The sequence below is a fragment of the Falco cherrug genome, chromosome 1 (genome assembly GCF_023634085.1).
Source record: "Falco cherrug isolate bFalChe1 chromosome 1, bFalChe1.pri, whole genome shotgun sequence".
Lineage (NCBI taxonomy): Eukaryota > Metazoa > Chordata > Aves > Falconiformes > Falconidae > Falco > Falco cherrug.
Window position 1 is genome coordinate 107,910,445 of NC_073697.1, and position 13,636 is coordinate 107,924,080.

The window sequence follows — 13,636 nt, forward strand, 5'->3', positions numbered from 1 at the left end:
CAAGCATCCGGGCTGGCCCCAGCCAGGAGGGATGGCCAGCACTCAGGGTGCCCTGCTCAGGTCATGGGGTGCCGGCGGGACCCCCCCGGGGTTAGCGGCTGGCCCGGAGGTGCCCATCACGATGCACAAGAAGGTTGTGCAAGAGGCTGCGGCCGTGAGAAAGGAGAAGTGAAAGTGTGAAGCGAGAGGCAGCTCCCCCCATGCCAAGGAGGGGGACACCCCAGGCTGCACCCCCAGCCCAGCAGCTTTTCCAGGGGCAGCTGGAGGGATGAAGTGAGGGGAAACGTGGCTGCCTCCCCCTCCTCCTCCTCCTCATCCCAAACCACCACAAGCCCCCCGCCCACCCCGAGCCGCCGCCACACATCTGGACGCCAGGGCTGAGCCCCCCTCACTCCCCCCCCCCCCGCTTTCTACCTCCCCCCCAGATTAGAGCCGGCTGCCTTCGCCCTTCCAACCCCCTTCCCTACATCACCTGCACCCACTGGGGTCCCCCCTCAGCACCCTGCACTGATAACACCCACTCCACCTCTCCCACCCACTGGGTGCTACACCCGGGGGTGTATCAAGCACCCATCCGTGGGGCAGCAAGCACAGCCTGGTAGGACCCCAGCGCTTTATCCTTCTTCACCGCCCGCCCCGTCGGGTCCCACCGCGCACCTGCACGGGGAGGAGCCGCCGCCGGTAACGGCGGGGGTGGAGCGCACCGGGAGCCGCTAGATGGCGCCCTGCGAGCGGCACCGACAGCGCGGGGGGGGCACGGACATCTGCTTTTGCCTGGAGTTACCGAGGGGACGGGGGGGGCCCTCCTGGGCCTCCCGCCCCCCCCCCCTCCCCCGCCGCCTCGGTAACTCAGGCAAAAGCTGATGTGCTAATGATGGAGACCCCCTGAGGGGGCGACGGGGTCGCGGCGGGAGGAGACCGGGAGGGGGAAAACCGGGTTGGGAGAAGGAGGAGGAGACCGGGATGGGGAGGGAGGGGAGGGGACGGGGGGGGGGGCCCGGCTTGTCGGTGCCCCGCCCGGGGATGGGAGGAGGAAAACCTCCCGCCGTCCCTTTAACAGCCAGCGGCGCTGCTCGGAGTTCAGGCCGGGGTCAGGGGGAGTTCGCAGCCCGGGTTTCACCTCCGAGCTGGCGGCGTCGGGAACCCCGAGGAACCGTCGCTACTTCTTCCACCTCCTCCTCCTCCTCCTCCCGTTCCGTAGGACCGGCCGGGAGCGCGGGGTATGGAGGAACAGCAGCACCAGAAGAGGAGGAGGGTGGAGGGGAACAGCAACCGGCGGCGGCCCCCCCGGGGCTGAGCCATGAGAGTTCACCGAGACCTCGGCTGGTTGGCGGAGGCCACCGGGCGCCCAGGTAAACGGGGGGAGGGGGGCGCGCTAAAAAAATTCGGGGAGGGGGGGAAAACCCACCCCAAAAAGCAGCTCTGCCGGCGCTTGACTTTACCCACCTGGGCAGGGGGGAACGGGCACCGGAGCCGAGGCGGGGAGGGGAGGTCCTGCTGCCCCCCGCCCCGGGCTGTCCCCCCGCTCACCTCGCGGGGGGGGGGGGGGGAGGAAACGGGGGCGGGGGGCGCCGGGGGGGCACGGCCGGCCGCCTCCCGGGACGGGGATGCATAAGAGCCGGGAGGCGCGGCGGGGAGCCGGGGCAGCGGCGCTGCGCAGGTAACGGCAGGCGGCGGCCCCGGGGGGGGGGGGGCAGGCACAGGGGTACAGGGGCGGGGGGCACCGGCCCGGTCCCCTCGAGCAGGTGGGCGCGGGGGGCCGGGGCGCCGACGGGGCCGGGGCGCGGTGCTGGCGGCGGCGGTGGGTGATGTCACTTTCTCCAAAACCCTCCGGGGGTTTTCGCCCCCCTCCCACCCCCCCGGCCCGCCGCGAAGCGAGCCCCCATATAAGCGGTGGCACCGGCCAAGCAGCCGCGCAGAGTGGCCGGGACGCAGCGGCGTGAAGCGCTGGGGGCCGAGCCCCGACACCCCCCCCCCCACCTCCCCCACGTGTGGGCTGAGCCCCCCGACGTGCGGCTGGAGCCCCCCACTCGTGGGCCGAAGGGCTGGGTGGGGGGGGCAGGTGGGGTGCCGCGCTGACGGGGCGGTGTGTTGCAGGGCGGCGGGCGAGGAGCGGGATGCTGGACGCCATGGAGGTGCCGAGCCACTCGCGGCAGCTGCTGCTGCAGCTGAACACGCAGCGCACCAAGGGCTTCCTGTGCGACGTGATCATCGTGGTGCAGAACGCGCTCTTCCGCGCGCACAAGAACATCCTGGCGGCCAGCAGCGCTTACCTCAAGTCGCTGGTGGTGCACGACAACCTGCTCAACCTGGACCATGAGATGGTGAGCCCCGGCATCTTTCGCCTCATCCTCGACTTCATCTACACCGGCCGCCTGGCTGAGTGCGAGCCGGGCAGCGAGCAGAGCCTGGGCGCCGTGCTGGCCGCCGCCAGCTACCTCCAGATCCCCGGCTTGGTGGCCCTTTGCAAGAAGAAGCTGAAACGCAGTGGCAAGTACTGCCACCTGCGCGGGGGCTATGCGCCCTACAAGCTGGGCCGGGGGCTGCGCGCCACCACGCCAGTCATCCAGGCCTGCTACTCGGGGACGCCGCGGCCCGTGGACCTGCCGCCCGTGGAGCCGGCGCCGCCGCTCAACACACAATGCGGGGAGCTGTACGCCTCGGCCGCCCAGGGCGCCCCGCTGCACCCCCATGGGCTGTGCCCCCCCGAGCGTCACTGCTCGCCGCCCTGCGGCCTCGACCTCTCCAAGAAGAGCCCCACCGGCCCCTCCACCCAGCTCCTGCCCACTGACCGCCTGCTGCCTGGCGAGCCCCGCGAGCCCTCGCTTCCCCCACGGCACGACAGCCCCCCCGTCAGCGCTGGCCTCCTGGCTGGCCACCCCGCCGCCTACAAGGATTCCCCGCCGGGCGGCGAGCCAGGGGGGCACCCCCATGTCCCCGACCCCTTCCGCAGCACGCCACCCTGCGCCGAGCCCCCACTGCCCCGTGCTGACGGGCGCGAGCTGATGTACCGCTGGATGAAGCACGAGCCCCTGGGCCCCTACCTGGACGAGGGGGAGGCAGAGAAGGAGCTGGAGCGGGAGGAAAAGGCCGAGTCGCCGCCCACAGCGCCGCAGCCCCCGCTACCCCAGCGTGGAAAGCAACGACCTGGAGCCCGATAACAGCACCAGCGAGGAGACGGGCAGCAGCGAGGGCCCCTCGCCCGGCGATGCACTGGACCGCTACTGCAACCACCTGGGCTACGAGCCGGAGAGCCTGGGCGACAACTTATATGTCTGCATCCCCTGTGGCAAGGGCTTCCCCAGCTCCGAGCAGCTCAATGCCCACGTGGAGGCCCACAACGAAGAGGAGCTCTATCACAAGGCAGCGGCCGAGCAGGCCGTGCCCTTCCTGGACAAGGGTGGCCCGGGGCTGGGTGACATCCTGCGGCCCTACCGCTGCTCCTCCTGCGACAAGTCCTACAAGGACCCGGCCACGCTGCGGCAGCATGAGAAGACGCACTGGCTGACGCGCCCCTACCCCTGCACCATCTGCGGCAAGAAGTTCACGCAACGCGGCACCATGACCCGCCACATGCGCAGCCATCTCGGCCTCAAGCCCTTTGCCTGCGACGCCTGCGGGATGCGCTTCACCCGCCAGTACCGCCTGACCGAGCACATGCGCATCCATTCAGGCGAGAAGCCCTACGAGTGCCAGGTGTGCGGTGGGAAGTTCGCCCAGCAGCGCAACCTCATCAGCCACATGAAGATGCACGCGGCTGGCCCTGACGGCAAAGCCAAGCTGGACTTCCCTGACAGCGTCTACGCCATGGCCCGCCTCACCGCCGACCAGCTGGGGCTCAAGCAGGAGAAGGCGGCCGAGCTGCTCTCCCACACCTCGCACTTCCTCAGCGACCCCAAGGCCATGGAGAGCCTCTACCCACTGGCCAAGTTCACGGCCGAGCACCTGGGGCTGAGCCAGGACAAGGCGGCCGAGGTGCTGGCGCAGGCTCCGCACCTCCATGCCGAGGCTGCCCGGACCATAGAGCGATACTCGCCCCCCTAGCACCGGCCTGGCTGGGGGGCATGGGGGGCTGCCAGGCTCCCCTTGCTGCCCAGTGTGGAGCTGGGGGGGGGCGTGGCGAGAGGTGGTGGGTGCTCATCCCCCGGCGCTGCCGACGGCCCTGGAGAACTTGCTCGTAGCGGAAGGTCCCATGAGAGCTGCCCTGGGATGGCTGGACGGCGTGTCCCGCCACGAGCGCCCCGGCTTGCCCGGGAGAAGCTGGTAATTCAGGGACTGACCTCGCAGTGCAGCTGCCCCCTGGCCAGGGGGGCTGCCAGGGTGCCCCCCCATCCCGGCACGGGGCCGGGAGCGAAGCACAAGCTGTGAGGCTGGGCTGCGCCCCGAGGCTTTGGAGGACATGAGCCCGCTCCTTACCTCAGGCCTGTCCCCGGTGCTGCCCCCCGGGTGAGGGGATGCCCTTGGCAGCTGCCCAGTCACCCCAGCCCCATGGTGGGAGCCACTGGTGCGTTGGGACCCGGACTGTGCCGCCTGGACCGCCGTGGGACCGTGAGTAGCTCATCCGTGGCAGCCAGAGCGATGCTTCTGAGCTGCCGTCCCCACCGAGAGCGGCAAGTGGGGCTGGGGGGTTGCGTGGTGGCCGGACCCCCCCCCGGGGCCACGCTGGGAGCTCGGGGAAAGACTGACAGAGCAGGACGGTGGAGTCTGAGCGGCGGGCGCAGGGCAGCGGGGCGGGGGTCGTGTCCGTGCCACGGGGGGGAGGCTGGGATATCTCGATGCTCCTCGCCCCGGAGCCAGCACTGACCTCCCGGCCTGAACCCCGTGGCCCGGGCAGCGGCACCCTGTTTTCAGGAGGTGGGGCAGGGTCTGTCACAGACTGAGCCCCTGGGCCCTGCCCCAGAGGCGCCTCGCCATCAGGGATGCCCGGGGAGCCCTGGGGGGTTCAGGGACCCGGTGGCTTTGCCCTCGGGTGGCCTCTTGCCTCGATTTTTTTTTTTTTTTTTTTTTTTTTTTTTTTGGCCAAAGATACCCGTCCCCAGCGTGGCCAGGCCGGGCCAGGGAGTTCATGACAAAGACAAAGCAGTCTGGTTTGTCAGCTATGGGGCGGTGGGCAGGGGCTGCGGGAGGGGCTGGGGGCAGGGAGCCGTGGGAGGCGTGGGGGCTGCCCTGGGCTGGGCTGTGGTGACCTGGGGCTGAGTCCCCCACTGGGGCACCCCCTGCCACCACTGCACCTCCTCTCCCGCCTTCTGCTCGGTGTGGGCAAAGCCCCCCCCCCCCCCCCCGACCCCCCCAGCCTGTGCCCTGACCCCTCTGCCTGGGGCTAATGTGAAGCTTCCCCCCTCCCTCAGCCCCCTCCTCTCCTTTGCACACGAGGCCCCCGGGGCAGCCGCCAGCAGCGACTGTCCCCGGCCTCGCCGCCACTGTGCCTTAGCCTGAGCTGGCCGCTCCTGCCCAGGTGCCCCCCTTGCCCCCCCGGCCTTGCCCGGGTCTCCCACCGGGGGTCCCCAGGGCTGGCAGCGTCCCTCCGGAGGGCTGCCGTGGGGCGAGCGGCAGCAGCACCCAAAGCACAGCTGGCAGCACCCAGCGGGGCCGCCGGCCCCCTCTGTATCACGTCCGATTTGTACACGGGCTCCTCGCCCCCCTTTTTTTTTTCTATAGTGGAAACCGAACGAGCAATAAAGTGACATTAACGTGCGTGGCCTCGCGTCCTTCTCTGGGGGTGGGTCCCGCCGGTGTGGGGTCGGTGCTGAACAGGGCTGGGCGGTGACCCTGGTGGGCACAGGCTGGAGGGGGGACGATGGCTGCAAAGGGAGGGGAGGCGAGGGGCTTTGCGGTGCATCTGGTTTGCCCAGAGCCCCCTTGGCTGGGGAGGGGCAGCAGCTGCAGGTGGGCCAGGGCTGCTGTCACGCTTGCGAGCACAAACATATCCTGCTGCCGTCCCTCCCCGGTGCCCTCTGTGCCCACCCCCTGACAGCAACTCGCTCGCCGATGGCAAATCAAACAACACGCTGCACAGACAAATGTTTAATACCAAAAATTATTAAGACCAATTTAACAAAATAGCCTGAACGTGGCCACCTCCCCGAGACATGGGCTCCCCGCGGGGGCTCAGGGCAGCAGCCTGGCACAGACGGCCCCAGGCACAGGGTGCTCAAGCCAGCAAGTCCCTGCTCCGCTCGCCATCGTGCCGGCCGGTCTGGTGGCAGCGAGACCTCTGTCCCACGGCTGAGCCTGTGGCATGGCACGAGGGGTCAGGCCCTGGCAGAGCTGCATGTCCCGCTGAGCTGGTGGTACCCCGGGAAAGAGCTTTGCAAAGCAGCCCTGGGGCAGCTCTGTTAGAAAACAAACATTTAAATACACCCTGCAGCGTGGAGAAGGCGAAGTCTATGTGCTGTGCACAGCCAGCGCGGCACTGCAGGCGGCTGCAGGCATCAAACCCGGGTGTGGGTGCTGTGCGCGCTGCGGCCCCAGGTGGGCTCAGCTGTGGTGATGGCTCCGTGTGTCCTGCAGCAAGCACGGGCACCCCAAAGTCTCTGTCAAACCAGCTCTGCCCCACGGCACAGCCCCTCCTTCACGGCGCCCCGAGGCTCGGGGGCGTTCCGAGGGCACAGGTTAGCCAGCGCAACCCGCTCGTCTCCATCGTCTCCATCGCTGTGCTGGGCAGCCCCGCTGCGGCCCGACATCGCCGAGGCGCTGCCCCTGGCACTGGTCCTCGCTGTGAGCCAGGTGGCCAGCGCAGGGGTAACGCTGGGCTTCCTGATGCAGACACCGGGTCCGAGCCACCCACGCAGGAAAGGAAAACGCTGGGCTCCGTCCTGCTGCTTCCTCCGCCACCTCTGCCGCTTCCCTCCCACGGCCGCGGCGCCCCAGCAGGGACTGGGGGCGGTCTCGGGGTCACTCCCACCCTCTGCTCATGGGACTGGGAGTTGCCAGAGCTCCAGGGGCGCCGGTTCATGGGTTAACGCTCCCTCTTAGCTTCTGTATCTGGCATGTTAACGGTGCTGGGGATGGGACACTTGGTGATGGGACAACATTGCGCGTGGGGGCTCAGCAACACCCCAACCAGCCCCTGGTGGGGTATGACCCAGTGACGAGGCAGCGGGGTCCCTTCATGGCTCCCTCCACAGCGAAGGGGCAACTTGAGAGGGGACCCTTCCAGCCAGGCAAGCAGTGGGGGCCCGGCTGCTGCCCTGGCTCCCCCCAGCCCTGCCCGGCCGCGCAGCCACAGGCAGGAGCTGGATCCCACAAGCAAGAGGAGCCCGTGGCAACGTGAGGACACACGGACCTGCCAGCCAGCCAGTTCTCAGGGACTTGGAGAATTTTGTTAGCCTCATGCCGAGTCTTAGGTCAAAAAGGTAGTGGGGTGGGACTAAGGGATCTGGGGGAGGAGGGAAGGGGCAGGTAATGGCAGGGGAGCAGGACAGAAAGCAGCTGTGGGGGTGTTCAAAGCCTCCCCCCAACAAAGCAAGCAGGGCACACACCTAAAAACTAACCTCTACTGAACTCTGAAACGAAACTCCACAAGCAAACCCCGCACCAGGGAGAGGACAAGCACTGCTGCAAGCAGCATCCCCTGCCTGGGCCAGGCGCAGGCGGGGAGGGGGCCGGAGGCCTGGGGCTGCCTGGGCCACGGAGGGCGAACAGGCTGGGGCAGGAAGGAACCTGCCCTTGAAGTCCACGGCCTCCCCGAGGGGCACGAGCTAGATTAAGCAATCCCAAAGTCTGCGCTGGCACAGCCCCAGTCTCTGCCCTACCCAGCCTACAAACCCAAAGAGCCACCGCCGCGTGACTCGAGCTCTCTGCAACCAAGCAAACCAAGCAAAAGGCTGGTGATCCGGCACGGGGCTCACCCAAAGCTTCCCTGGCCAGCGGGGCTTGCCAGCTCCGCTCTGGCACTGCCCAAAGGCTGGTGGGACCCTCAGCAGCCCAGCCTCCACGTGAACCATCCACAGCAATGACCTTCCCAGCTGGTCTGCCCTCAGGGGAGGGCCCTTCGCAGCACGGCCGTTCTGGGGTGGGTTGAAGACGTGGCGTTTATTGTTCATGGTGGGCTGGAAGGCGGTGGCGGCGCGCGGTGAGGGCTGCCGCTGAAGCCGGTCTCCCACTGCAACAGGCTGCGTGACTCGCTCAGGGGCTGTCAGCCCCGATCGGCCCCCTCAGCCCTCCTGGGCCCACTTGAGGAAGGTGGGGATGTCCCGCACTGGCACGTTGCGGGTCAATGCTTTGACTCGCAGATTCCGGTCGTCCGTCAGCAAAACCACTTCCCTGAGCAAACGGATGGGATCGTCTGCAACAAGAGCAACGAGAGAGTAAGCGGTGCGAAGCTCAGGGCCCCCTGCTCTACGCCAGCCCTTGCACCCATCCCGCATCATGCTGTCCCCCCCCCATGCCCTGCCACCCTCCGCAGGGTGCTGCGCCCCAGGCACGGCAGGGCCACCCGGCACCCCGGCAGCGCTCCCAGCTCCCTGCCAAGGCTTCCCGGCACGGCTTGGAGGCAGCACCTCATCTCGAAGGCTGCCTTCTCCCCGCCCTGTGCTGGCTGGGGGATGATTCGTGACCCCTGCCCACAGCCCTGGGGCCGGGAAGGCCGATGAGCAGTGCCAGGACGCTGCGTTGCCCGCATGGCACACGGTGCACCGTGCCGCAGGCAGGGAAGAGGAGGTCCTGCTGCCTGACCCAGGCCAGGAAGACGGCCCGCGACCCTGGCTCCAGCAGGAAGCTGGTGCTATTATTCTGGTGATCTCATTATAAGATCTAAAACCACCCCTTATTTTTTGTGAAGCTTTTTGGAGTCGCCACTGACACCGAGGCGTTTCTGGCTGGGGCTCAGACAGCCAGAAAGAGTTGAAGCCTGAGAAACAACCGAAGGGATCTTGCCCCCAGATGGATGAGCTGCCCCGCACGCAACGGGCCGGGCTGGGATGTGGGAGCCACGCTTATGTGTGTGCGAAGCAGGGGAAGCATATGGGGTATGTGTAAGCAGCTGGGTCCTGTGACCAGAGTACTGTTCCTATGAGCACAGGAAACACAGTGCCTCTGAGCCAGGACGGGAATGGAAAAAACAGAGTTTATGGGAGCCCAACATGGGCCCAGACTGGCTGCGCGGGGAGCGGCAGGACAAGGGGAAGGGGAGTGTGGCCAGGAACATGGGCTACAGTCACGGTGTCGGGGCAGATGATGGCGGGGTGAGTGTCCCGGCCAGCCCATGGCAGCAGGAAGGGGAGCAGAGGCTTGGCGGGAGGGTAGGCCTGGGGCCGATGGCTGCTGAAAGCAGGATCAGGAGGTTTTGTGCGGACACTTTAAGAAATGTGTAACAATAAACATCCTCTGCTCCGCGCTGGTGACGCGCCTCCTTGTTACAAACCAGAGGCTGTCAGCTTGTCAGGCCCCATTCCCCATAATCCACATGATTTCAAAATTCAGCATCATTTGCACATAAACATTTGGTGACGGTTTCTCTGTGAATCTGACAAGTTAAGCTGCTAAGAATTCACACTGACAAATGTGGGTTGATTTCTTGGGCAGCTGCTGATGCGATTCCCATCCCCACCGCCCTGGCAAAAGCCTGGGGGCTGTCTGGTCCCAGTACATGTGGCTGATGCCAACTGGGCTCCAGCAGAGGAAAGGGCTCTGGACAGGAGGCATCAGGGCTCGCAGGGAGGAGGCTCTTTGGGCCCTTCGTCACTGCTGCCAGCACCACAAAATGTGTCTGTGGACATTGATGGTGGTCTTCTCGCAGCCTGGGGCATCCCCAGAGCGCAGTGAGGTGCACATTTGGCAATGCAGTGGGAGGGCCACAGCCTGGGGCTGACTGGAGGCAGGAGGTGGCACCTTGGTGTTGAAAGAGGCAAAATGTGGGAGAGATTGGTTCCAAGGGCCGTGAAAAAAAGACGAGAAGAGTCTGTGGAATGCAACAGAGAAGGGACAAAGAGGACGTGAGGATGTTCTACCTTTGTTGGAGGGCATGAAATCCTTGGCCTTGTCGTTGCAATAGTGGAGGCAGCAGGACAGAATCAGATCGTCATTGTTTCCCTGGAAGAGAAGGGCAACGTTACCCTTGGCACGAAAAAACCTGCAACCCCACCAGCCTGATTTTTGCACTGCCTTGAAACACCCTGCCACCGCTCAGCAGAGAGCAGGGCCACTCCGAGCCGAAACACACGCAGCCCGCAGGAGCCTGCCCAGCTCTCTGCAAAGGGGGTGGCAAAGAGCCTCCAGCCCTCGGCAGTGCTGCCTCCCCGTCTGGGATGCCCCTCACCTGCTGGCCAGTGGTGTCTTCGCTGCGGAAGGAGATGGACTCCAGCTCGTTGCCTCGGCTGGTCAGAGCCCTCAAGCAGTTGTCCCGGCTCTCAAATCGTTCCTCCAGGAACTCGATGGATTTCCTGGCTCTCTCCTGCACTTGGCGGGCATAGCCTGCAGCCCGGTGCTCCATCTCAGGGCCCTTGGCCAGGCCGTCCAGCTCGTTTATCACTTAAAACAGGAAGAGGAGGTACAGTTACTATGGGACAAGGTGCTCCCATGACCGGCTGCTGGAGCACGCAAATTGCCAAGGCCTCAGGGCCGGGGCACTGGGAGCTGGCTCAGGAAATCTGGGTTCAGCTGCCACAGCGTCCCTGTACTCCTGGACTTGGCTGTGGGTCTGGAAAAGATTTGCTGCCTTCTACCTCTGCAGGTCACCTGGCTTGGCCCCGAAAGTGCAGGCACCTCGTCCCTGCAGGGCGGGTTAATGCTCCCTAAGGGCACCTCGCTCTGCTCTGTGAAACGCTGGGAGCATCCCTGTGCCCACTGCTTCACGCTCCTGCATCACAACCAACAGCACACCCACATGTGTCCCAGGCTGTCAGAAAGCCACGGCCTCTTGCAGCCTGCTCCTTCGCCTCCGAGCGCAGCAGTGGCCAGCAGCACCGTGCCTCCTGTCCCGCACTGCACCGCCTGGCTCTGCACCTCTGGGCTCCCTGTGCTTATTCAGACATGAAAGCTGCTGCCCACCTGCCGTAGCACCACACGCGGGAACAGGGTCACGCATGGGAGCAGGCAGTTCCCACCCGGTCACTGCTTCCCGTGCAAGCCCTGCCCTATTTTCCCACCTGAAGTGGCTGTCCCAGGCTCCCGGCAGGGGACACACACTCTCCAACACCTCACCCATCTGGGATGCATATCTGCCCCGACACACACCGCTTGAGCCTGGGATCAGGCGGATTCCCAGCCCGTTTGCCTTAACTGGAGCCTGTCAAGCCTTGGAGCCTCCTGTACCGCTGCCATGCGGCCGGGAACCCCAGCCGCTCCAGCCCCCAGTGCCCAGCAGAAGCTCGAGGGATCCCAGCAGAGCTCCAGGAGGGACCCACCCTCCGGCGCTGGGGCTGCTGGAAGAGCTGCTCTCTTGCAGAAGGAGCGTGCGTTTGCGAGCAAGATGCTGCCGAGGCTGCTCGCGGCGAGGCCGGGCACACAAGCGTGCGGCCAGATGTGCACACGAGCGTCCTTGCCTGCGATGGCGTACGGGGCTGCGTGTGCGCGAGGCCGGGCGCGCGAGAGAGCTGGTGTGCACGTGTGCGCGAGGGAGCCTCTGTGCGCACAGTGTGTGTTTTAGCCATGGCTTCATTTCTGAAGATTGTTTCCGAGCCTGGAGCCAAGTCCTGAGTTCAAGTGGGAACTATGCATTCCTTGGGGGTTCGGGGAGAGAGCTCGGGGTCTGAGGCCTCTCCCCAGTGCTGTGAATCACTGCCCGGGGAGCCTGCGTGATCGCTCTGTTCCATGGTGAGACTGGCACTCACTGTCTGGGTATTCAAATTAAAGCTGCATGGAGCTGCTTTGCTCTTTGCTGGCCGGCGACTCTTCTTGCTACCGACCTGATGCTGCCATTTCCACACAATGCACGGCTGGGCCCGGGGTGGGGGGAGCCGTGCAAGAACGGAACATCAAACAGGAAAAGCTGGTATTCCCTCCCGAAATCCGCCTTCCTGCTTCCAAGCTAAACAGGCTTCAAAGGGGAGGCTTGTTTGTGCTTCTGCACCAGGCCTGGCTTCTCCATGGCGGGGTCAGCTTCAAGGAGCACGGAGCAGGTTAAAGAGCAAGAGAAACAAACCCAAGGAGAAGCTGCGAGCTTAACCCCTTGCTGCATCCCCAGGATGAGCGGAGTGCCCCGTGCCAGGGGAAGGGCACCACGTATCGCTGCTCTGGTGCATGGCACCAAAGCCTGCCCCCAGCAGACACATGCCCCCGGCTCACCCCGGGAGGCACGTTCCTCCTGCCTGCACCCAGGTCTCAGCACTGATGGCTTTCCTGGGGGATGAGGGGGAATCTGACCGACACTCGGCAAGGACAGGGAATCACTGGCTTCAGGGTGCTTCAGCAGTGGGAAGCGAGGCTCATGGCAGGCAGCGGGATGTTACTCTGCCCCCACTATGATGGGCTGTGCAGGGAGGCAGCAGGGCAGGAGCGCACTGAAGGTGCTCAGTCGCTGCTGCTCCTCCTGTCCCTGGCAGGGCAGGGCAGGGCATGCCAGGCTCCTTTGGCAGGTGGAGGGCAGCGGCATCTTGGACAGGGACAGGACCAGGGTTTTCAGCTCTCCCGTAACTGCTGCCCCTGGTTGGGGTTCCACGCAGCAGCCTCGTGCAGCCAAGCAGCCTCAGGACGCCGCCATGCAGTGGGAGGCAGGGCCATGGCTCCAGGGCAGATCCCAGCGCTCTCAGGTGTTAATCCATTCCACAGCCCCCAGGGCTGCCCAGGCCCTGCCGGTGCTGCCGGCTTCCTTCCCTTTGCTTCCACACAAAGCCCTGGCACTTCGGTGCCAAGCCACGGAGCTCCTTGGCAGCTCCTGTGCTGAGCTGGGCAGGCGGCCAGCCCTGCTCCCCCCAGCCAGGGGTCCTGTCCCCAGCTAGGGACCCCTCCTGAACTAGGCTGTTCACCTTGCAGGGAAGGGTGGCAGCTGGATGTTGGCTCTGGGGCAAGCAGAGCAGTCTGCCGGACACTGGGAGTTGAGGAGGAAGCCCCACAATGGCTTGGAGGGCAGGTACCCCGCGTGCCGCAGGCCAGGAGATCGGCACAAGCATACACCTCGCTGCCTGGACGCTGGAGATGCTCACGGGGCAGAGCTGCCCCCAGCATCCCGGGGCTGCAGCAGAGACAGGGTAGGCTGTGGGCTCTGTGAGGCTTGGTCCTGCTCCTACTCCAGTCTCTCCTGCAGCCCTCAGGGATCCTCTGAATGCCAGGCTGGCACCAGGACGCACCGGGTGCTGGAGTGACACTGGCCGGAGGAGCACTACCTCCAGCACAGAGCGTGATCAAACAATCAGAGCAAAGGCATCTAACCAAATCCTCCCGCCACCCTGGGAGACCACCCAGCAGCACAGCCGTTATCTGCCAGGGTGAGTGTTTACCAATAACGGGAACCAGCTTGCTGTTTTACTGCGAGCTTTATAAGGATAAAAAGAAGGGCTGGGCTTGAGCAGCTCTGAGACGCTGGGACACAGGCCGGCCATTTGCTCAGGCTGCCTAAGCCCCAGCTCAGCTGGGATAAGCTATCTGCTCTGATTGTTTAACAGTTCCTCCTCCTTGCTCCCTCCAAAATTCCCTCCAAATCCCATTTAACGCCCACCCAGCTCTCCCAGCCCCTGGCACCCCCAAATGCCCCAGGAGG

At 65.5% G+C, this 13,636-nt stretch overlaps 2 protein-coding genes across 3 annotated transcripts in view; one reads left to right on the plus strand and one right to left on the minus strand.

Moving 5' to 3' along the window:
- The first annotated feature begins 1,014 nt into the window (after window positions 1–1,014).
- HIC1 (HIC ZBTB transcriptional repressor 1) lies at window positions 1,015–5,694 on the plus strand. Its single transcript, XM_055700624.1, is given in 3 exon segments — window positions 1,015–1,352; window positions 2,098–3,116; window positions 3,118–5,694. Coding segments are annotated over 3 exon segments (1,998 nt in total). The 5' UTR covers window positions 1,015–1,300; the 3' UTR covers window positions 4,045–5,694.
- Window positions 5,695–6,009: 315 nt separating this feature from the next.
- The window catches only part of SMG6 (SMG6 nonsense mediated mRNA decay factor), a 115,627-nt gene continuing 108,000 nt past the window's right edge, over window positions 6,010–13,636 (minus strand). For both annotated transcript variants that reach the window (XM_055717110.1, XM_055717100.1), the window contains exons 17-19: window positions 10,259–10,470; window positions 9,951–10,032; window positions 6,010–8,287 (exon numbers count right to left, since the gene is read on the minus strand). In XM_055717110.1, coding sequence (XP_055573085.1) covers window positions 8,157–8,287; window positions 9,951–10,032; window positions 10,259–10,470 — 425 coding nt within the window. In that variant the 3' untranslated portion in view covers window positions 6,010–8,156. The remainder of the gene's footprint in view (window positions 8,288–9,950; window positions 10,033–10,258; window positions 10,471–13,636) is intronic.